Source organism: Ursus maritimus (genome assembly GCF_017311325.1).
Source record: "Ursus maritimus isolate PB19 chromosome X unlocalized genomic scaffold, ASM1731132v1 scaffold_X1, whole genome shotgun sequence".
Taxonomy (NCBI): domain Eukaryota; kingdom Metazoa; phylum Chordata; class Mammalia; order Carnivora; family Ursidae; genus Ursus; species Ursus maritimus.
The window spans coordinates 66,126,176-66,150,940 of NW_024423319.1; the positions used below are offsets into that span (position 1 = coordinate 66,126,176).

At 36.6% G+C, this 24,765-nt stretch overlaps 1 protein-coding gene across 1 annotated transcript; it reads right to left on the reverse strand.

Moving 5' to 3' along the window:
* Positions 1 to 15,503: 15,503 nt before the first annotated feature.
* On the reverse strand, positions 15,504 to 16,146 carry ZCCHC13 (zinc finger CCHC-type containing 13). Its single transcript, XM_008703052.2, has one exon. The coding sequence runs from the start codon at positions 16,017 to 16,019 to the stop codon at positions 15,504 to 15,506; it is 516 nt and encodes a 171-aa protein (XP_008701274.1). The 5' UTR covers positions 16,020 to 16,146.
* Between the last annotated feature and the right edge of the window lie 8,619 nt (positions 16,147 to 24,765).

Here is a 24,765-nt window from a genome sequence, read left to right on the forward strand (position 1 = left end):
CAAGAGAGGGAACACAAGCAGGGGGAGTGGGAGAGGGAGAAGCAGGCTTCCCGCTGAGCAGGAAGCCCAATGTGGGGCTCGATCCCAGAACGCTGGGATCATGACCTGAGCCGAAGGCAGACGCTTGACGACTGAGCCACCCAGGCACCCCTGCTTTTCTTTTTCAAGGTTGCTTTGTATATTCAGAGTCCTTGTGGTTCCATACAAAGTTTAGGATTGCTGGTTCTAGCTCTGTGAAAAAAGCTGTTGGTGTTTTGATAAGGATTATATTAAATGTAATTAGATGTAATAGATTGCTTATGGCAGTATAGACATTTTAACCATATTTGTTCTCCAATCCATGAGCATGGAATGTCTTTCCATTTCTTTGTGTCATCTTCGATTTCTCACATCTGCGTTCTATAGTTTTCAGAGTACAGGTCTCTCGCCTCTTTGGTTAGTTTATTCCTAGGTATCTTATGGGTTTTGGTGCAATTGTAAATGGGATTGATCACTTGATTTCTATTTCTGCTGCTTCATTGTTGTTTACAGAAATGCAACAGATTTCTGTACATTGATTTTGTATCCTGTGACTTTACTGAATTCATTTATCAGCTCTAGCAGTTTTTGGTGGAGTCTTTTGGATTTATGTATACAGTATCATGTCTTCTGTAAAAAGTGACAGTTTTACTTCTTCCTTGCTGATTTGGATTCCTTTTATTTCTTTCTGTTGTCTGATTGGTGGCTAGGCTTTCCAGTACTGTGTTAAATAACAGTCCTGAGAGTGGACATCCCTGTCTTGTTCCTGACCGTAGAGGAAAAGCTCTCAGTTTTTTCCCATTGAGGATGGTATTAGCTGTGGGTCTTTTGTATATGACATTCACGATATTGAGGGATGTTCCATCTATCCCTACTTTGTTGAGGGGTTTTATCATGAATAGATGCAGTACTTTGTCAAATGCTTTTTCTGCATCTATTGAAAGGATCATGTGGTTCTTTTCTTTTATTAATGTGGTGTATCATTTTGATAGATTTGCAAATATTGAACCCCCTTGCAACCTAGGAATAAACCCCACTTGATTGTGGTGAATGATTCTTTTAATGTATTGTTGGATTCAATTTGCTAGTATTTTACTAAGAATTTTTGCATCCATGTTTATCAGGGATATTGGCCTGGAGTTCTCTTTTTTAGGGGAGTCTTTATCTGGTTTTGGTATCAAGTCTATTCATCCCTGATTTTACCACAACCTATAACAGACTTGGGAAGGTAGGAATATTGTACACTAAACAAATAGCCTAAGATTGATCAACATACCATGATTTGTGTTCAGTAAGTGGTAGATTGTCTGGAAGAATTAGGTCTAAGGAGTATCATGCCTAGCAAAGGAAAATAAGAAAACATCTTTCTCTCCAAGATGATTTTTTCCTATTACATATAAAAAAAGATTATAAGGGAATACTAAGAACAATTATATGCCAACAAAATAGATAACCTAGATGAAATGGACAATTCCTAGAAACACACAAACTAGTGATACTGACTCAAGAAGACATGGAATACCTGAACAAACCTATAGCGATAAAGTGATAGAATTTGTAAGAAAATGATTATACCTGTGACCACGTGGGAAATGCCTCAGAAATGCAAGGCTGGTTCAAAATACAAAAATAAATTAATATAACCTATATTAAGAAGATTAAGGGGGAAAACCCATATGACTGTTGATTTTCTGTTGATACAGAAAAATTGATGCAGAGAAAGCATGACAAAGTCCAACAGCCTTTCACATTAAAAAACACTGAACAAATGAGTTCTTTCTAATTTTCTTTTTCAGAGATTTTCTGCATCTTTTTACATGTATATTTTTCCACATGATCTAAGGGATCAGGTTGTCTAGTTCAAAAAACAATCAAATAAAGAAACCATATAAGTATATTTGTTGGGATCCAATTTTTTTCCAATAGGAAAAATTGATATCTTCATAAATTATTTTCTGAAAATTATTATCATGAAATATCATACATACAGCATATTTTAACATATACAGTAATAATAATAATAACAAATCAACATTCATTTACCCACCCCTAGAGATACAACTAGGAGTATTACTTTTATTATTGTTATTTATTTACTTTTAATTGTGGTAAAATTCACATAGCATAATATTTACCATATCAACCATTTTTCCCAACTTTATTAAGGTATAATGAACACATAAAATTACATATATTTAAAGTGTACAACTTGATGATTTAATGTACATATACATTGTAAAATGATTGCTACAATCAAGTTAATGAACACATCACCTCACAATGGCCTTATTTTTTTTTTTTGGTAAGCATGCTTAAGATCTATTCTCTTAGCAAGTTTCAAGGACACAATACAGTATTATAACTATAGTCACCATGCTGTACATTAGATCCTCAGAACTTATTCATCTTATAACCCTATGTACCCTTATTTTTAAAGATTTTATTTATTTATTTGACAGAGAGAGACAGCCAGCGAGAGAGGGAACACAAGCAGGGGGAGTGGGAGAGGAAGAAGCAGGCTCCCAGGAGAGGAGCCTGACGTGGGGCTCGATCCCGGGATTCCGGGATTCCGGGATCACGCCCTGAGCCGAAGGCAGACGCTTAACAACTGCACCACCCAGGCGCCCCTAACCCTATGTACCCTTTGACCAATATCTCCCCATATGCCCCACCTCCCAGCCACTGCTAACCATCATTCTACTATTTGTTTCTGTGAGTTTACCTTTTTTTTTTTTTTTAAGATTCCACATATAAGATGATACCACACAGTATTTGTCTTTCTCTTTCTGGCTTTTTCACTTAGTATAATACCCTCCAGTTTCATCCATGTTGACACAAATAGCAGAATTTCCTTATTTTTCATGACCAAATAATATTCACATTTTCCTTTTTTATTATTAAAGTATAATGGATATACAATAATATATTAGTTTCAGGTGTACAACACATTAGTTTGACAATTCTGTACACTGCTCAGTGTTACACAATAAGTGTAGTCACCATCTATCTCTATACCATGTTATTACAATATCAATGACTATATTCTTTATGCTGTAATTTTCATGTCCATGGCCCACATTTTCTTCATCCATGCAACAGTTAGGTTGTTTCAATGTCTTGGCTACTGTGAATAATGCTGAAGTGAACATGGGGATGCAGATATCTTTTTGAGATCCTGTTTTCATTTCCTTTGGATATACGTTGCAAAGTGGGATTGCTGCATCACATGGTAGTTTTACTTTAAATTTTTTTGAAAAAAATGGCTGTATCAATTTACATTTCTACCAGTGTACAAGGGTTCCATTTTCTCCACATCCTTGCCAAAACTTGTTATTTTTTTTCTTTTTCATATTAGCAATTCTAACTGTGAGATAATATTTCATTGTGGTTTTGATTTGCATTTCCGTGATGCTTAGTGATATTGAGCACCCTTTCTTATATACCTGGTAGCCATTTGTATATCTTTGGAAAGATATCTATTTAGGTCCTTTATCCATTTTTCAATCAGGTTAGTTTTCACTAATTGTATAAATGTTTTATATTTTTGGATATTTACCCTTTATCAGATACATAGTATGCAAATATTTTTTCCCATTTTGTAGGTTGCCTTTTTGTTTTGTTGAACCTTGTTAAATTTGCCCTTATGTGTCTGGGTTATTTCACTTAGCATAATGTCTTCAGGGTTCATCCATATTATAGTATGTGTCAGAATTTCCTTCCTTGTTAAAGCTGAATAATATTCCATAGTATGTATATACCACATTTTGTTTATTCATTCATCTGTTGATGGGCACTTATGTTGCTTCCAGTTCTTGGGTAATGTGAACAATATCGCTGTGAATTATATATGCTACATACAAATATTTCTTCAGGACTCTACTTTCAATTAGTTTGGATATATCCCCAAAAGTGGAATTGCCGGATCATACGGTAATATTATTTTTAATTTTTTGAGGAGATGCCACACTCGATTTTTATTTTTATTTTATCTTTGCAAAGTTTTTATCTTTATCTTCAAAGCCCAGGAAATCACTACCTCAGAGCAAGATATTTCATCACCAGTATATGTAGAGAACGTTCTTCATTTTAGGCATTCACTGAATTAAAAACTGAATCACTGCTACCCTCAAATAATACATCATCCTCATCTCTAGCGTCAATGACATTATTATTTCCACAACAGTGCACAAAATTTTCACTGCTCATCATTAATTCCTTTTATCTGACCCAGCATCTGATATCATTTCTCTCTTCTTGAAGAACATCCTTTAGAACTTCCTTTATTTTTTGAGATTTTATATTTTTTATTTATTTATTTATTTATTTATTTATTTATTTATTTATTTGACAGAGAGAGAAATTGAGCACAAGCAGGGGAGGGGGAGAGGGAGAGGGAGAAGCAGGCTCCCCGTGGAGCAGGGAGATCCACGCAAGGGCTTGATCCCAGGACCCTGGGATCATGACCTGAGCCAAAGGCAGATGCTTAACTGACTGAGCCACCCAGGTGCCCCTAGAACTTCCTTTAGTTCCAGTCTTCTGGTGGCAAAATCTTTCATTTTTTGTTTGACTGGAAATGTCCATTTTTATCTTATCCCTACTATTTTTGTCATACCCAATCATTTAATTACTTTTCATCCACATTTTTATTATGAAAAAATTCAAACACAGAAAAGCTGAAAGAGTAATACAGTGTACTCTATATACACACTATGCAGATTCAACAAATGTTAACATCTTGTCAATTTGATTTAATGTCTCTGTTCGTGTGTGTGTGTGTGTGTGTGTGTGTGTGTGTATGCATGTGCATGTATAAAATCCCTGAGGAATTCATAGAAACAGAAAGTAAAATGGTGTTTACCAGGGACTGAGGAGGGGGGGAAATGAAGAGTTCTTGTTTAGTGGGTATGGAATTTCAGTTTTGTAAGATGAAAAACTTCTAACCGGATTATGTGTTTTTATCCATACTTTCAATCTCTGCAAATATACTTAACACTACTGAATTAAACACTTAAAGATGATTAAGATGGCAAATTTTTATCACGATTTAAAAAAAAAAAAACCTAGAAAAGTTTTTTTGTGAATATCTAAAGCACAACCAAAAAACATGGCTCTACAAATATATGGCAAGAAGGAGAAGTGGGGGAAAATATGATACTGGACCAGTCATCTTATCAATCACAAAGTTAAGTCTTCCAACATAGTTTCAGATGGTCTAACTTGTACTCTGTTGTGAATATAGTGGCTTTGAGTCACCTGCATTTAAAATGGAGCAGTGGTCTAATAAGTTATAATGGAAGGGAGTATTTTACTTCTGGTTCACTCTGATCCCTGGAGTGCAGCTTTTTGAGGCCTGTGCTGCTCCTGGCTGTGTTTGCCCTCAAAACTATTCTACTTTTCCTGGCTCCCAGCCTCTTGAGGAAAAACCTCCGTGGTTGGGAGGAAGAAAGACTCTAGGGCATTTCTCTGTACTTCGGGCAGCTTCTCTGGCAGTGGCTCATTTCTCTACCTTCATTTCTCTATACATTGGCCAATAAGATATAACTGTTAAGCGTCTGCCTTCAGCTCACGTCATAATCTCAGGGTCCTGGAATGGAGCCCCATGATTAGCTCCCTGCTCAGCAGGGAGTCTGCTTCTCCCTCGGCCCCTCCCCCCGCTCGTACTCTCTCTCTTTCAAATAAATAAATAAAATGTTTTTTTTTTTAAGTTTTAAAAAATTTAAAAAATAAAGTCTATTTTGGCTGATATTAGTATAGTCACCTCTGCTCTTTTTTGGTTACAATTTGCATGGAATATCTTTTTTTAAAATAATTTTTATTTTGTTATATTAGTCACCATACAGTACATCCCCAGTTTGCATGGAATATCTTTTTCCATGCTTTCACTTTCAATGTATTTGTGTCTTTGTACCTAAAATGAGTCTCTTGTAATAACAAACTGATGGTTACCAGAGGAAAGGGGAGTGGGGGAATGGGTTAAATAAGTGATGGGAATTAAGAAGCTCACTTCTGATAAGCACTGGGTAATGTATAGAATTGTTGAATCACTATATTGTACACGTGAAACTTGCATATATATATATATATATACAGTTTGTTAACTTACTGAAATTAAAAATAAAACTTTTAAATAAAGAAATAAGATGAATCTTTTATAGACAGTATATATTTGGATTGTGTGTTTTTATCCATTCTTTCAATATCTGTCTTTTGACAAAACTTAAACCACTTACACTTAAGGTAATTACTGATAAAGAGGGACTTCTGTCATTTTACAATCTGTTTTCTATATGTCTTATAGTTTTTGTCCCTCATTGCCTGCATTACTGCCTTCTTTCATGTTTTTAAAGTTTGATCCCTTAGAGTTCATCTTACTTGGAATTTATTGAGCATCTTGGATGTTTATATTCATGTCTTTCGTCAAATTTGGGAAGTTTCTAGCCATTATTTCTTTAAATGTTCTCTTTGCTCCTTTCCTCTCTCTTCTCCCTCTGGGACTGCCACAATGTGTATGTTGAGCTTCTTGATAGTAGCCCACAGGTCCCTTCAGCTCATGTTCACTTTTCATTGTTTTTTTTTTCTGTTCATCAAATGCAATACTTTCCATTGCCTTATCTTGAAGTTTGCTGATTCTTTTTTTATGCCAGTTCAAATCTGCCTTTGAATCCCTCTGGTGAATTTTTTAATTTAGTTATTGTGCTTTTCAGCTCCAGAATTTCTTTTTGGTTTCTTTTTAGAATTTCTCTCCTTATTGATATTTCCATTTTGTCCATTCATTATTCTTATGACTCTCTCCACATCTTCCTTTAATTAATTGAACAGCTTTAAGAATGATGCTTAAAGTATTTTTCTAGTAGATTTGTCATCAAATATGTTTCAGGGACAATTTCTGTTGGGTTTTTTTTTTCCCTTTGAATGGGTCATACTTCTTTTCTTTATATGTCTTGTGATTTTTTTTTTTGTTGAAAACTAGACATTTGGGGGCGCCTGGGTGGCACAGCGGTTAAGCGTCTGCCTTCGGCTCAGGGCGTGATCCCGGCGTTGTGGGATCGAGCCCCACATCAGGCTCCTCCACTGTGAGCCTGCTTCTTCCTCTCCCACTCCCCCTGCTGTGTTTCCTCTCTCGCTGGCTGTCTCTATCTCTGTTAAATAAATAAAATCTTTAAAAAAAAAATTAAAAAAAAAAAGAAAAGAAAACTAGACATTTGAATCTAATAATGTGATAATTCTGGAAATCAGATTCTCCCCCTTACACAGGGTTTGCTGTCTTTTGCTATGATGATGATGATGATGATGTTGTTTTAGGCTGTTTCTTTTTTTTTTTTTTTAAGATTTTATTTATTTATTCGACAGAGATAGAGACAGCCAGCGAGAGAGGGAACACAAGCAGGGGGAGTGGGAGAGGAAGAAGCAGGCTCATAGCAGAGGAGCCTGATGTGGGGCTCGATCCCAGAACGCCGGGAACACGCCCTGAGCCGAACGCAGACACTTAACCGCTGTGCCACCCAGGCGCCCCAGTTTTAGGCTGTTTCTATGCTGAGGTTCAGGCTGTGGTAGAAACTTAAGGTCTTCTCGGGTCTTTTTTGAGACTTTCTGTGGGCATGCATGCTCACTTTCTAATTTCCCCATATATATAGGTGTTTTTAAATGTCCTTATCTCTAATGTCTGGCTCTCAAAAGGGGTAAAAGAGAGAAATCAAGCGGGGGAGGGGGGAACGGGCACCAGTCCTTTAAATCCACTTGGAGTCACTTCAGCCAAAGTGGGTGGAGTTTGCAACAATGCGGGAAGATGCAACAACAATGGGCTCTGCTTTTTTGTTGTACCTCCGTGATTGGAAGCAATAGTTGATGATCAGAAAGCAGTTGATGATCAGAAGGCAGATCCCTGATATTTGGAGAACACGGTCCTTTCTGCCTACCATGGCTCTTGCAAGCTGTGTGCAAGCTGATCCAGGAACACATGCGCAGCTGCCTGCCTGTGGCTGGGGCTGGGAAATGGGTGGCTGCTACTGTGTTAAGAGCTGAAATTGATCAAAATTAACTTCAATTTGCCATGCAAGGCTTCCCCTGGAAGTTTTGATCTTTCAATACACTCCTGAATTCCAAAATAGTTACATCAGACAGTTTCTGCCTGTGCAATTGTCGAGGGGGGAAGGCAGATTCCTGAGGCTTCCTACCCCACCATCTTCCCAGAATCCTCTCACCCAGGAGCCCTAATTTTTAATACACTTTATTTTTTGGAACAGTTTAGACTTACTAGAAAAATGGAGAAGATAGTATAGGGAGTTACAATATACATTGCACGAAGTTTCCCCTTTTATTAACAGTTTTTATCAGTATGGTACATTTGCTACAATTAATGAACCAATATTGATACCTAATTATTAGCTAACATCCATAATTCATTCAGATTTCCTTACTTTTTAACTAATGCCTTTTCTGTTCCAGGATTCCATCCAAAATATCTCATTCCATTTAGTTGTCATGTCTCCTTAAACTCCTCTTGGCTGTGATCATTTTGATGCTTCCCTCATTTTTGATGACCTTGACAGTTTTGTGGAATACTAGTCATTTATTTTATAGTAATCCTCTCTCTGAATTTGTCTGATGTCTTTCTCATGATTAGACTAGGGTTACATGTTCAGAGGAGAAAAATTGCCAGGTAAAGTGTCATTTTAATCACATTATATAAAGGTTACATACCTCAATATCACTCATCATCAAGGAAATACAAACCAATGAGATACCATCTTACACCTGTCAGAATGGCTAAAATCAAAAACACAAGAAATAACAAGTGTTGGCAAGGATGTGGAGAAAAAGGAACTGTTGTGCGCTGGTGGGAATGCAAACTGGTGCAGCCACTCTGGAAAACAGTAGGGAGATTCCTCAAAGAGTTAAAAATAGAACTACCTTAGAATCTGGCAATCACACTACTGGGTATTTACCCCCAAAATACAAAAACACTAATTCAAAGGGATACATGAACCCCCATGTTTATTGCAGCATTACTTATAATAGCCAAATTATGGGAGCAGTCCAAGTGTCCATCAATAGGCAAATGGAGAAAAAAGATGTGGTGCATTACTCAGCCATAAAAAGGAATGAAATCTAGCCATTTGCAATGACATGAATGGAACTAGAGAGTATAATGCTAAGCATAATAAGTTAGTCAGAGAAAGACAAATACCATATGATTTCGCTCATATGTGGAATTTAAGAGAGAAAACAAATGAGCAAAAGAAAAATAAAAGAGAGGAAGGCAAACCAAGAAACACTCTAAACTATAGAGAACAAACTGATGGTTACCAGAGGGGAAATGGGTGGGAGGACAGATGAAATAGGTGATGGGAATTAAAGAATATACTTACCACGATGAGCCCAGAGTAATGTACGGAATTGTTGAATCACCACATTGTACACCTGAAACTAATATAACACTGATGCTAACTATACTGGAATTAAAATTAAAAACTTAATTAAAAATGAGTATATACTGTCAACATTATTTGTGACTGTGCATGTTGAAATCGATCACCTATTTTAGGTAGTGTTTGTCAGGTTTTTCTGCTGTGAAGTCCTATTTTTTAAAATTAAACTTTTCATTTTAAAACAATCACAGATTTACATATAGGTGTTAGAAGTAATACATAAATAGCCCGTGTACCCAGTTTTCCCCAATGGTAACAATTTATAATACAATAGTACAATATCACAACCAAGAAACTGGCATTGATACAGTCAAAACTCAGACATTTCCATCACCCTTAGTAACCCTTACGTAATTCTTCTATAGCCACACCCACTTCCTTCTCACTCTCACTCACTCCTTAACTCTGGATGGTCACTAATCTGTTCTCCATTTCTATAATCATATGATTTCACAAATGTTACATATATGGCATCATACAGTATATGCTCTTTTGGTATTGGCCTTTTTCACTCAATAATATTTCTCTAGAAATTCATCTACATTTTTTATGAATTGATAGTTTATTCTTTTTATTTTGAGTAATAATCCATATGGCTATACCACATTTTAACCACACACTCATTAAAGGGAAGCTGCATTGTTTCCAGTTTTTGGCAAATAAATCTGCTATAAACATTTGTGTACAGGTTTTTTTTTTAAATCTATTTGACAGAGAGACAGAGAGAGAGCACAGCATGGGCAGCGGCAGAGGGAGAGGGAGAAGCAGGCCCTGCACGGAGCAGGGAGCCCAATGCAGGGCTCGATCCCAGGACTCTGGGACCACGACCCAACCTGAAGGCAGATGCGAACCAACTGAGCCACCCAGGCGCCCCTGTGTACAGGTTTTTATGTGAATAGAAGTTTATTCATTATTCTGGTTACATGCCCTAGAGTGCAATTGCTCGGTTATATGGTGGTTGCATGTGTACTTTCTAAAGAAGCTGCCAAACTATTTTCAAGAGTGGCTGTACCATTTTACATTCCTACTGACAATGTATGAATAATTCCATTTCTCTACATTGTTGCCAACATTTGATGTCACTCTTTTTTTATTTTAGCAATCCTGATAAGTATGTTGTGATATCTTACTGTGGCTTTAACTTGCATTTTCCTAGTAGATAACGATGTTGAAAATCTTAATGTTTCTTTATTTGACATCTATATGTTTTCTTTAGTGAAAAGTCTCTTCGTGTGTTTTACCCCATTTTATAATCGAATTGTTCGAATTTGCAACTGTTGAGTTTTGAGTGTTGTTTTATATATTCTAAATAACAGTTCTTTCTTGGATATGTGATTTACACATATTTTCTACAATTCTGCAGCTTGTCTTTTCATTCTGTCAGTTGAGTATTTCAGAGCAAAAGTTTTGAAATTTGATGATGTCCAATTTATCAATTTTTCCTTGGGCTGTGTTTTTTTGTTGTGCTTAGGAACTCATTACTTACCCATAGATCCCAAAGATTTTTTTTTCCTAAACGTTGTATAGGTTACATTTTACAATTAAGTGTGTGATTGTTTTTAGTTGATTTTTATGTAAGATTCCTTTTTTTAAAACTCCATTAAACTGATTTTATACCTTTATCACAATTCAGTTGGACATATTTGTAAGAATTTACCTCAGTGTTTTCTATTCTGTTACATTTATCTACACATGTAGATCTATATCTCCACCTATACCATTCTGTCTTGATTACTATGGCAATTAAGTAACTCTTGAAATTGGATAGAACGATTCCTCCCACTTTATTCTTGTTTTTCAAAATTGCTTTAGCTGTTCTATTTCCTTTGCCTTTGCCTGGACGTGAATAGTATATATACAAAAAGTTTTGCTGAGATTTTTATAAGATTTGCATTAACTTGTCTCTCCATTTATTCAGATCTTTGTTTTATTTCATCAGCATTTTGTACCTTTCAGCATACAATTATTGTACATATTTTATTAAATTGACACTTAGGTATTTCTCTTTTTGAGTATAATTTGCATTGCATTTTTAGTTTCAGTATTCATTGCTAGTATATGAAAATACAATCGATTTTTATGTTTTTCTTCTGTCCTGCAACCTTGTTGAAATTATTAGTTCTAGGAGGGTTTTTTTGGTGATTACTTGGGATTTTCTATATAGACAGTCATGTCATCTGCCAATAGGAAGAATTTTAGTTCTTCCTCTCCAATTCGTATGCCTTCCGTTTCCCATTATTACCTTATTGCACTAACTGGGACTTCCCTCACTATGTTGAATAGAAGTGGTGAGAGTCGATATCCTTGCCAGTTTCCTGATCTCCAAAGAAAAGCATTCTGTCTCTCACTATTAAATATGTTAACTGTAGTTTTTTGTAGATGTACTTTATCATGTTGAGGAAGTTCCCCTCTATTCCTGTTTTTCTGAGAGTTTATATCATGAATGAATGTTGGATTTTATCAAAGGCCTTTCCTGCATCAATTTACATGATTCTGTGGTTTTTCTTCTTTAGCTTATTAATACATTGGCTTGCATTTATTGATTTTTGAATACCGAACCAGCCTTGCAGCCTTGGGAAAAAATTTCATTTGGTTATGATATGTAATTCTTTTAATATATTGCTGAATTTTATTTGCTAATATTTTGTCAAGGATTTTTGCATTTATATTCATAAGGGATATTGATCTGTAGTTTTCTTTTTTGTACTATCATTGTCTAACTTTTCTATTAAGGTAACTCTAGTTTTATAAAATGTATTGAGAAATGTTCCTTCCTCTTCTATTTTCTATCTTTCTAGGCTGCCTCCCTTCTGCACCTTTGGCTAGTGAAAGTAGGCTTTTCTTGAGGCTTTTTATTGGTGTGAATTGGTATGAATTCTTTCTTAAAAGTTTGATAGAATTTTACAGTGAAATCATATGGGCCTGGAGATTTTTTGAGGGGGGATATTTAATTACTAGTTCAATTTCCTTAATGGCTGCAGAGCTAGTCACATTATCCATTTAATATTGGGTGAGCTGTGATAGCTTGTGTTTTTCAAAGAATTGGTCCATTTCATCTAAGTTGTCCAGTTTATGTGTGTAGAGTTGTTTATCGTAATCTTTATTATTTCTTTGATGTCTGCAGGCTTGGTAGTGATATCCCTTATTTCATTCCCGAAGTTGGTGATTTCTCTCCCCTCTTTTTTTTTTTTTTTTCTTGGTTAGTTTTGCTGGAGGTTTATCAATTTTTAAAATCTTTTCAAAAAGCCACTTTGTTACTGCTGGGCTTTCTCTGGACAGTTCTCCAACTGAGGTGTTGGAGTACTTTGTTGCAGCTTTATCAGGGTGTAAGTCTAGTCTCCCCATTAGGCTTTTGCTGGTGGGGGTGGGGCCATAGTTTTACTTGTGATATTTGGCTGAAGTAAAGCAGTTATTGTCCAAAAGTTTTCTAAGTTTCTAGGCTGCTTCTTTCATGGCCATTTAGCTAGTGAAAGCTTTTATTTCTGTGCCTGTTAAAATTTCTTCAGCTTCAAGTCCAGGATATAGGAGGCAAAAAGAAAACCCAGGAAACTCACTGCAGTGTAGTTCTTTGATCCAAAGGCCCTTACCCATCTTTTTCTCTCTACCTTTCAGAGTCTTTTTATGTTTGTTTTATAATGTTCAAGGTTTTTATTGCACTGAATGGAAATAGGTAAAAGTGCATTTGTTCAATCTTCTTCTCCATTAACCCTATTTTAAGCTATTTTGAAGAGATGTTTTGTTATTTTGTTTTTAAATTAGAAACTTGAATTTGATAAAATGCCTTTTTATCCTCTATTGATATAACGTGCTTCCCTGTTTGTATCTACAAATACTGAGGAGAATATAAACAGCTTTAATTAAACTTCTCTGGGGAATGTCGTATAGTTGTTTACCCCTATCCCCAAGCATACAGCAAAGGTTTAGACTCAAGCGACTAGAGGGGCCTGGCAGGTAAAGTTAATGAGAAAGGAGTGCCTGTTGGGGTTTTTGTAAGATTATGGGGAATAGTGGGTGCTGGAGTCAGAGGAGGAACATGTGACTTGTCAATAGGGAGAAAATGCTACTCACCTTCATCTGAAAGCTTCCACGCAGAAATGGGTGACTACTGCTTTCTGATCTTTGTTTTATGTTCCAGAGAGACCAAAAATAAGAATGTCTATGAAAAATGGTGCAATTTTTAAATGTTGGCATCTATTTCATGAATATTGTTAAACAATGTGGAGGTCAGACTAAATATAGTATGGACCTGATTCAGTAAAAGGGCCACCATTTTGTAACTTCTGATACAGGGATACTAATGAGTCAAAATAAGGCTTCCTTTCTTCTTGAACTAGAAAAAACTGCCTAGAAGGAATGTAGAGGGGACTTAAATGCTGAGTGTGTTCTTTATAAAGGGACATAGTGTATTTTCCCCCTCCAACTCTGGGCCAAACTCCTAAGGACATGGGAAATGAAACTCCAGATTGTTTGGGGGGATTCAAATGCAGAGATCTGTGTTCCTCTTTTCCTAGAGCTCAGCACTGTGATGAGACTCGAGAATTTGTTTGGCTCAGAGTGATGTAGGGGTTTAATATTGTGTCTTGGCAGATTGAACTGAGATTGCCTCACTTAGGGGCTGGGAGTGTACCTGAGGTTATCTTGTTGCAACAGCACACAATGGCAGAATCAATTTCTAGGAACCCAAGAGGGTCACAGAAGTTGAAACTCAGCTGCATTGAAGGGATCTTTTAGATGGGAATAAAGAATTACACATGAAGTTTTATGGAGGTTCATAAAAGAATGTGGCTTCAGTTATAAAATCAGTTACATTTCTTTGACCTCATGTGTTTATAGACCAAAAATTGTACCCTCTACACTATCTTTTCTAATATAAATTCTATCACATCCTAGGTTTGACATGTAGTTATTATTTTCCAAACCATTTTTTCATTACAACTTCAATTATGGTTACCTCCCCCATCCCAGGTTTTATTTGGAATTTAAATCCTACTTTATAGACTTAGAATTTATATTCTACTTTATAGACTTCAGTTGTTTTTCAGATTTGATTTTTAAAAATAGATTCCAGCATTTGAAACTGAACATTTTTATATCTGTGACAACACATTTTTTCAGAAAATCCTAAATATAAATATAATTTTCCTATCTATGAAAATGGGTATTTTTTAAATTGTCAAAGTCCCAATCAATGTTTAATGTTAATGTTTATACTTTTCTTAGATTTTAAAAAATATGTAAGTCCAAACTTTGCCATATGTTTATGTCAACCATTTGCTGTGAAGGTTTTTTTGTTCGTTTCTCATTGCCCTCTCTCTCAAAGCTACTTACATACATTGTACACATTTTCTGGTTTATTTTCATTAAACTGTACACTCTAGGTAGGGTCAGATAGAGATGTCTTTCAACATTATTTAAAAACTAATGAGATCAGATAATTCAAAACAGTCAATATATAATAAAGTTGAAATTACTTTGACAAAGTCATAGACATTTTTAGAATCAGCTTTATTTATCAACGAATCTCTGAGGAAATGTCATTTCCTCAGGGCACCTTGTGTATCTAAGAACCGCGTGTCTCCTTCCCAGTATATTCTATCCTTTTACCTGGTGTTCTTTTTCTCTATAGCAATTTATCTTCACTGACATTCTGTGTTATTCGTTAATAGATTCTAGGCCTGTGTTCTCAAACCTGATGTGATTTGTTCACTGATATATCCCCAATTCCTGCAGCGGTGGCTGGCATACAGTAACAGTTAGTTGGATGTTAAATCAAAGTACAGAGAACCAAAAATTGTCTAATGTCTAGAATGATTGTCCAGTAATGTTTCACCAGTGACACAGAAACACATTAATTACAGTATAAGACATCTAAAAGTGAACAACTTCTTTTGAGATTTTTTTCCCAGCCCTTTCGTTCTTCAACATGGTAATCGAAGCTCACTGGCCTGGGAGTAGCCTCCATCTATCAACTTCTGGTCAGTGAAGAGATTTCAGAGAAAATAATACAATTATCAATCAGCAAAAGGCGGGGAGTGGGGGGGACACAAAGGGGAAAAACTAAGCGGTAGCCTCCATGGGGCATTCCCGGGCCAGATGTCCGGACTCGCCACAGCGGTAGCAGTTGACTTCACTCGTTTTGCTGCAGTTGATGGCCACGTGGCCGGTCTCGCCACACCGGTAGCACCTGACCTGGGTGCAGTCTTTCTGAATGTGGCCGTATTCACCGCAAGAGTAGCACTTCGGCTCTTCCCGACGATCACAATCACGAGCCAAGTGGCCTGGTCTTCCACAAGTGTAACAGCACTGCTCTCTCTCTCTCTTCGGCTCCATACAGTCTTTAGCGATGTGGCCACTTTTCCCACAGTTGTAGCAGACGGCCTCAGGAAAGTCACAGTTCTTAGCATGATGGCCAGACTCACCACAGCGGTAACAGATGTCAGGTAGGTTGGTGGAACTGCACGGAGAATCTCTGCCGCGGCCTCTAGCTCCGCGCCCTCGACTCCCTCCTGCTCTAGGGCATCCCCAGGCCCAGTGGCCAGACCGTCCACACTTGAAACATTCGTTACTGCTCATGGCGGCGGTGAGATCTTAGGGTGAGCCGGCCCACCACTGCCCCGGAGGCTCCGACGCACCTCCCCTTACGGCGGCTTAGAGACAAGTGGCCGTTTTTCTCTAGGGGCCTCGGTAACGTCACACAAGGTTTGCGCACGGCCCCAATTATGTGTCACAGGCATTCCAGCGGCCCTTCTCCCCGCCCCCCCCCGCCCCACTTTCCTTCCATCCTTGAAGTCAAAAGCATGGCTGAGTGTTGGTGTTTTCTGTTGTTGTTCTTTTTTTTAAATAAACACTTGGATCTTTACGTTTGTTGGAATCCTTCCCCGTTCAGAAAATACACCCTACAAGATTTCTTATAATTAAAAATTAGATCTTTGTGATCTAGTAGATGACATTTTTATGGACATAGGAAATATATGTATGAGATGTATCTAATCCAGTAAATGAAAGAAACAAATTATAACAAATTAGACCAACCACCTTTTTGTTTTAAAAAATAAAATACAAATGTTCACAAAGATATAAGATACATAGGGTAGAAAAAAATCTTTAAAATGCCACAGTGAGGGGCACCTGGGTGGCTCAGACTGTTAAGTGTCTGCCTTTGGCTCAGGTCATGATCACAGGGTTTCTGGATCGAGGCCCCAGTCCAGCTCCCTGCTTGGTGGGGAATCTGCTTCTCCCTCTGCTTCTCCCCCTGCCTGGTGCTCTCTGTCAAATAAATAAATAAAATCTTTAAAAAAATAAATAAAATGCCACAGTGAGACTTATAATCTTGCATATTTTATTGAAGGAATTCTAGTTTTCAAGATAATCACCACCATTTAAGTTATAAAACATAACAGGATTGAAGCAGTCAGTATAAAGAACACATTATCACTTGAAAAATAAATTATAAAACCGTAATTTAAATATTGGACACATTTCCTCTCTGTTGTTTTCCAAATTGTTTATATCTTATATAAACTGCATAAAGATTTATGGACATGTTCATTTATATAGATATACAAATAAATATGGACTACTAGACACTGAAATATCAACCATAGCTATTTTGGGTTTCTGTGATTGAACACAATTTTTTTCTCCTTATTTTCCTTTTCTGTACTTTACAACTTTTGAAATAAGTTTAGGTTATTGATAATTTTATTTTTTTAAAGATTTTATTTATTTATTTGACAGAGATAGAGACAGCCAGCGAGAGAGGGAACACAAGCAGGGGGAGTGGGAGAGGAAGAAGCAGGCTCATAGCGGAGGAGCCTGATGTGGGGCTCGATCCCAGAACGCCGGGATCACACCCTGAGCCGAAGGCAGATGCTTAACCGCTGTGCCACCCAGGCGCCCCTAGGTTATTGATAATTTTAAAAACTCACAATAAATGTTTTTCTTTAAGTCACTAGTTAACTATATGTTTTGCATATGAATTTTTTTCAGGCAGGCAATACAAACATATTTGGTAAAACACAGACATAAGAATAATATATGTAGCCATTGGTCTTTATTTTCAGTATGACTTCATTGGAATGTGCAACTGGTCCCATAAATGCAATGACAAAGATAAATATTTTCAAAAATTAATAAAGGATTAGAGCCAAAGAGCATGAGTTGCTATATATATAGTAATGAAATGAGTTTTATTCCTAAACAATTAAATGATGCTGCATAAATGGTTTCAAAAGGCAAAAAACCTCTCTGTGGTTCAAAATTTGATATATGTTTATTAAATTAACCTTATTAATTATCACATGTATATTTCCCTTTAGGTTTATATCTTTATTAAGTAATACATGCCCATAGTTTAAAGTATTGATTTTCAAACAACTTTAATTGAGACATGAAGTAAGATACGCATTTTACATCACAATAGAGGATATATATGTGTGTGTTATAACTCAAACAAATTCAAGAAAAAAATACCTTTAACGTGTGCAATGCACTTTGATGTTTTCTTTTATTTTAGGTATTAAAGGAATAATTATGCCAATAAATTTGATAACCTAATAAAATGGACAAATTTCTTATAAAACACAACCTACCATACAACTAGAAAATCTAACAAGCTCTCTATCCATTACTTTTTTTAAATTTAGAAACTTCCAATAAATTTAAAATAGAGCCCACCTAAAAATTAGGATCATATAATAATGTAAGCTACACACTGGAATGTGTAAAAGGTGCATATGGCAAAAGGGAACTTAAAATGATGAAGTAACTATGAAATTTATATGTCTGTATCTATATACCTTAGGTTCATTATACCACCAGCTGTATTTTCTAGCCTAGGACTGGTTGGGTAAGACAAGGTAAAGAGGAAATTAATATTCATTTGATATGTACAGTACACTAGATACTATGGCATAAATTTTGAATTAGGAGGGCAAATGATTTCCTTTTTTTTTTTTTTTAGCTTTTATTTATTTATTTGAGAAAGAGAGACAGTGAGAGCTAGCAGGAGTAGGGAGTCAAGGGAGAAGCAGGTTCCCCACTGAGCAGGGAGCCCAAAGCAGAGCTGGATCCCAGGACCCTGGGATCATGACCTGAGCTGAAGGCTGACACTTAACTGGCTGAGCCACCCAGGCGCCCCAGGAGGGCAAATTATTTCTATAAGGAAATATATTCTTTCTTGTTTTTCTTGAGACTTGAGATCCTGAAAATCTAATTCGGTTTAATATATGGGAAGACAACATGACATTTTGAAGATAGGTGATGAATTTGTGAGCCCCTGCAACTCTTTTTGTTCCCCCTTCAGACGAACACCCTAGTTTTATTTTTTTTTCCTTTTCAAGTTTTTATTAACTTCCGGTTAGTTAACATACAGTGTAGTATTAGTTTCAGGTATAGAATTTAGTGCCTCGTCACTTACATGCAACAACACCCAGTCCTCATCACCACAAGTGCCCTCCTTCATACCCATCACCTATTTAATCTGTCCGTCAGCCTACCTCCTCTCCAGTAACCCTCAGCTTGTTCTGCATAGTTAAGAGTCTTTTTCATTTCATCTTCTGGATGTGGAATATTTATATATTGGAATGTTTGCACATCTTCTTTATCCATTCATCAGTTGATGGACACTTGGGCTCTTTCCATAATTTGGCTATGGCATTTTCTATTCATGTTGTAATAAATGCTGGTGGTGACCTATTAAATTGATCTCTCAAATACATTAAATGATTGTAATTCACAGCTTAAAACACACTGATTTAAGGAGTCCTAACTATAGGGGCGCCTGGGCGGCTCAGTCATTAAGCGTCTGCCTTCGGCTCAGGGCCTGATCCCAGGACACTGGGATCGAGCCCCACATCGGGCTCCCTGCTCCACTGGGAGCCTGCTTCTCCCTCTCCCACTCCCCCTGCTTGTGTTCCCTCTCTCACTGGCTGTGTCTCTCTCTGTCAAATAAATAAAATCTTTTTAAAAAGGAGACATAACTATAAATGATGCTTATGAATTCTTTTTTTGTCATTAAGTGTAATTATTTTTAATAATAATATTTTTATTACATTATGTTAGTCACCATACAGTGCATCCCCAGTTTTTTATGAAAAGTTCCAAGTTACTTGTGTATAACACCCAGTGCACCATGCAATATGTGTCCTCCTTAATTAATGCTAAGCGAAATAAGTCAAGCAGATGCTTATGAATTCTTGATGTTTTTTAGATGTTTTAATTGATCTATGATTTTCCATTTTAGAGAATGAACATGTAGCCCTTTCTTACCTATACCATCTTTTGGTCCACCTCATACACTTAAACATTTCAAATTCTCCACCCCAGCCAGCCCCCCTGCCATGGCTTCACCTTTCTGCTAATATTGGTTGGGTCAATAGCCAACATTTACATAATTATAACTATGTAAATGCTACTTATGGCTGAGCCATGAATACTCTGATCAATTCTTACTATCTGCACAGCTTTTTGTCTCCTGGAGTTAGTTATTGTCATTCTTCATTTCCCTGGTTTCTCACATACTTACCTCAATTCTATTTCATATGTCTATATGGTTACCTTTACACCAGTACCATACAGTCTTCGTTGCTGTAGTTTTGTATTTTGTTTTGCAATTGGTAAGAGGCCTCCAACTTTTCCCTTCTTTTCCAAAATGTTGTGACTGTTCTGAGTTTCTTGCATTTCCATATGAATTTTAGTATCAGTTTGTCATTTTCTGCAAAAAAGGCGACTAAGATTTTGACATATATCATGGGACCTATAGATAAATTTGGCGAGTATTATCTTACAAGTCATCCAATACATGAGCACAGGATGTTGTTCCATTTATTTAGGTTTTTATTTTCACTCCACAATGTTTCGTAGTTTTCAGTGTGTAAGTCTCGTACGTCTTTTGTTACTTTTTTTCTAAGTATTTCATTCTTTTTGATGCTATTGTAAGTGGAATTATTTTCCTAATTTCATTTTTGTGTTGTTCATTGCTAATATGTAAAAATACTAGTCTTGTATATCGATCTTTTATCCTGCAACCTTGCTGAATTGAACTGATTTATAGTCCCAATAGTTTTTTAGTGAATTCTGTAAGATTCTATAGACAAGATTATGTCAAACGATGGAGACAGTTTGAATTCTGACTTTTATTTCATTTTCTTGCCTAATTGCCCTGAATAGAACTTTCAATATACAATGTTGAATAGAAGTAGTGAAAGTGAACATTCTTGTCTTGTTCCTGATCTTAGGGGGAAAGTTTTGTCTTTAAGACCATTAAATATCATGTTAGCTATGGGATTTTTATACATATTCTTTATCAGGTGACGATGTTCTACTTTGTTGAATGTCCTTGTCATGAAGGGGTGTTGAATTTTGTCAAATATTTTTTTCTGCATCTCTTGGGTTTGCCTCGACATATTGCATTTGCTAGAACCACTAGTTCAATAGAAGTTGTGAAAATGAATGTCATTGTCTTGTTCCTGACCTTAAGGGGAACACATTCAGTCTCACCATTAAGTATGACGTTAGCTGTGGGCTTTTGGTAGATGTCTATTATCAGATTGAGGAAGTTCCCTCCTATTCCTAGTTTATTAAACATTTTTTATCATAAAATTTCATTGGATCTTGTCAAATTCTCCTCTGGCTATTGAGTTGATTATGTGGTTTTGTCCTTTATTCTATTAATATGGTGTATTACATTGATTTTTATATGTTCATCTAATCCTACATTCCTCAGATAAGTACTACTTGACCGAGGTGTATAATCCTTTTTTATGCTGCTGGATTTGGTATGTTAGGATTTTGTTGAATGTATTTGCATCTTTATTGATAAAGAATGTTGATCTATAGCATTTTGATGATGATGATGATGATGATCTCTCTGGTTGTCATTTCAAGGTAATACTGATCTCAAAGAATTATTTTTGAGGTCTTCCCACCTCTTCTTCTCTTTGGAATAGTTTGTAAAGAATTGATACTATTTCTCCTTTAAATGTTTGGAAACTTGCACTATTAAAGCCATCTCAGCCTGGGCTTTTCTTGTGGGAAGTTTGTAACTTACTAGTTTAGTTCCTTTACTTGTAGCTCTATTCAGATTTTCTATTTCTTTTTGAGGCAGCTTTGGCAGTTTGTCTTTCTGGGAATTTGTCTAATTCATCTAGGTTACATAATTTATTGGCATACAGTAGTTGATAGTATCCCTTATTCTCCTTTTATTTCTGGAAGGTCAGTAGTGATGCATTTTCTTTCACTCCTGATTTTAGAAATTTGAGTCTTTTCTCTCTTTTTCTTGGCCAGTCCAGCCAAAGGTTTTTTTCAATTTTCCTGATCTTTGAAAAAGCCACTGTTGGCTTTGTCAATTTTTTCTAGTGTTTTTTTTTTACCTCTTTATTTCACTTATTTTCACTCTAATCTTTATTCCTTCCTTCTGCTTGCTTTAAGCTTATTTTGCTCTTCTTTTCAGTGTCTTAAGGTGAGGATTGTGTTTTTGATTTGAGATCTCTCTTGTTTTTATATGGGTATTGCCAGTTATGTATTTCCCTCTGCGCACTACTCCCACACTCCACTGCTACTCTCTCTGAGCTGCATCCCATAAATTTTGGTATGGTGTGTTTTCTTTTCATTTATCTCAAAGTGTTCATTAATTTTTCTTGTGATTATTTCTTTGAGCCACTGGTTATTCAGGAGTGCAATATTTAATTTCCACATTTTTGTGAATTCCCCACATTTCCTCCTCTTATTGATTTATAATTTCATTCCATTATGATTGGAGAACATACTTTGTATAATTTCAATCATTTTACATTTATTGAAGCTTGTTTTATGGCCTAGCATATGGTCTGTCTTGGAAAAAAAATGTTTCATGAGTGCTTGAGAAGAATGTCTATTCTGCTACTATTGGTTGGGGCATTCTCTCCATGTTGATTAAATCAATTTGGTTGCTAGTATTGTTCCAGTTTTCTATATCATTGTTGATTTTCTGTCTACTGTAGTATCCATTATTGAGAATAGAATATTAAGTCTCCTACTATTATTGTTGGATTAGTCCTTTATCTATTTAATTTCGTCTGTTTTTTTCCCATGCATTTTGGGGATCTTTTGTTAAGTGCATATATGTTTTTAGTTGTTATAATTTCTTGATGAATCATCCTTCTTATCATTATAAAATACTTTGACCTTTTAAATATTTCTCCAAGGTGTCACATTTCTTTCCAACCCACAACTACTCTAAAGCACCTTTACATCATCTCTTGACCAAGTTATTTTTCTAAAATGCAAAGTGGATCACGTCAATCTCTTGCTTAAAATCTTTCTCTTCAAAAACTACTAGATAAACTTTGTTAGGCCCAAGAGAGGAAGTAATCTTCCCAAGATCAAATTAAGACAGTGACAGAGCTAGGACTACATCCCAGGTTTCCCAACTCCCAGTTGAATACTCCCTTTACTGTATGTACCACTGAGCTGGGTACTCTGGACTGGCTTATTCAATCTTCATTTAATTATCCTTCTTGTTTGAGAAGTTAGAAAGCCAAAGAGCCCACTTTCTATACGCACTTATGGCCATAGTTCTGGAGGTAAAATAGGGTTTATCAATCAGAATCAACTCCTCAAGATTTGGAAGGCAAATGTGACATCTTCCAGTTACATTTTGCTTGTTTCTGACAAGCAAATTGTGCAGACTTGCCACACAAATAACATTTTGATGTTCATTCATCAACATTGTTTGCCAGTAATCAGTTATGGTGGTGACAGCAGCAGCTGTCGTTTTTCACTTTGGCTTTGGTGTACTCTTGAGTTCATGGATGCAGTTGTAGCCTCATAGGTACTAGCAATTCTGGTTAGTTTTTTATTTTTGTTTTTGTTTGTTTTGAGAGGTACTCTAAATTCTGCCCTAGGTGGGGCCACCAGAACCATGATCTATGCTCCCAATTCTAACGGGGATCCCATTATCCTGGGCCCCAGGGTTCACACTCATGATCTCAGACTGGAGCCCACAGACTCAGTGGCAACACTGTAATCCTACCCCTGGGAGTACTTCAACCCTCAAGCCCATATTCTGGATTTCCTAAACCCTGTCTTAAGGGCCTCTAGGCCGAGAATCTCTGATCTGAGCCCCTGACCCATCCAAGACCCCTAAGTCCAGGCTCAGATTCAAACACACAGATACACTGAAGTTGGCTTACACCAGCTTGGAGCCCCCACCTAGAGAACCCCACCAGACCAGGACCCCTACCTTTAATGATGCCTATGCATAGACTCACTCCAGGGTGTCTCAAGCCAGATGGGGATATTTTGGATTGGGAGGGGATTTCAAACCTGATCCTTTATCTCCATCCCACCCATCCAAGAACTACCCTCCCCAGAAGCCCAAACCCTATTCCAAATGGACCCTCAAGCCCCCAGCCAGAGGACAGCTCCCTACCACAAGGCCTCATATTACTCCTCCATGTTCAGCTGCCAGAAATGCATATTTTGTAGGGAGGGGGCAGGCTCAGGGGCAAAGCAGTCACCTGACCTGTTTTTTCCCTTGGGAATCTTAAGTCTCAGCCATGTTCTCTGTTAGGTGGTTTTTTGAAGGGTGGTGGCTGCAGGGGAGGCAGGGGCCTGGGGTGGGGGCTGGGGAATGTGCTTGCAGGACTGAGGTGGCAGCAGTGGTGGTAACAGAACTCTGGTTAGTCAGTTCTATATTCTTCTGGGAGTTATTCCTTGAGACTCTACCTAGAACCTGTTCTTCTTTTCCTTCCAAATAGTTTGTAGACATGTAATTTTTTATATTAAATTCCTTCTTACATATAAAATACAGATGGGTTTTCTGCTCTTTACAATGAATCCTGATTGATACAAACATCTCCCAAATCATAATTATGACCTCCTTAAAAACATACACATCCTCTTAAATGACACATCTTTGCTCCATAACCGGATATCTTTATTGCCCATACACAAGACTGGATGCATTCTAGGCCCTAATGTATATAATTTTTGTCCACTGGCCGAATTTTGTTGCAAGAGGTTTTTCTTCAAGTAATGTATCAGGGAGTCAATAAACAAATCAATCCCATTACTTGTCTCTTAGCCATCTTGTTCACATATTCAGACTAATTAAACTTAAGCAATACAATTAAGGCCTTTATTAACATGAGTTTGATACTGTACCATTTTGCCAGTCTCTGCTTTCCTATTGTCTCATTCCTCAAAAGTCACAAAGAACAGACAAGTTCTTGTGCCAAAGTAGACTAGTACTATCATGGAAAAATTATTGGACTCTGAGAAGACAAGGGTGCTTATTTCCTCAGTTGTTTTATATCCTTGTAATGATAGATTTTGCAAA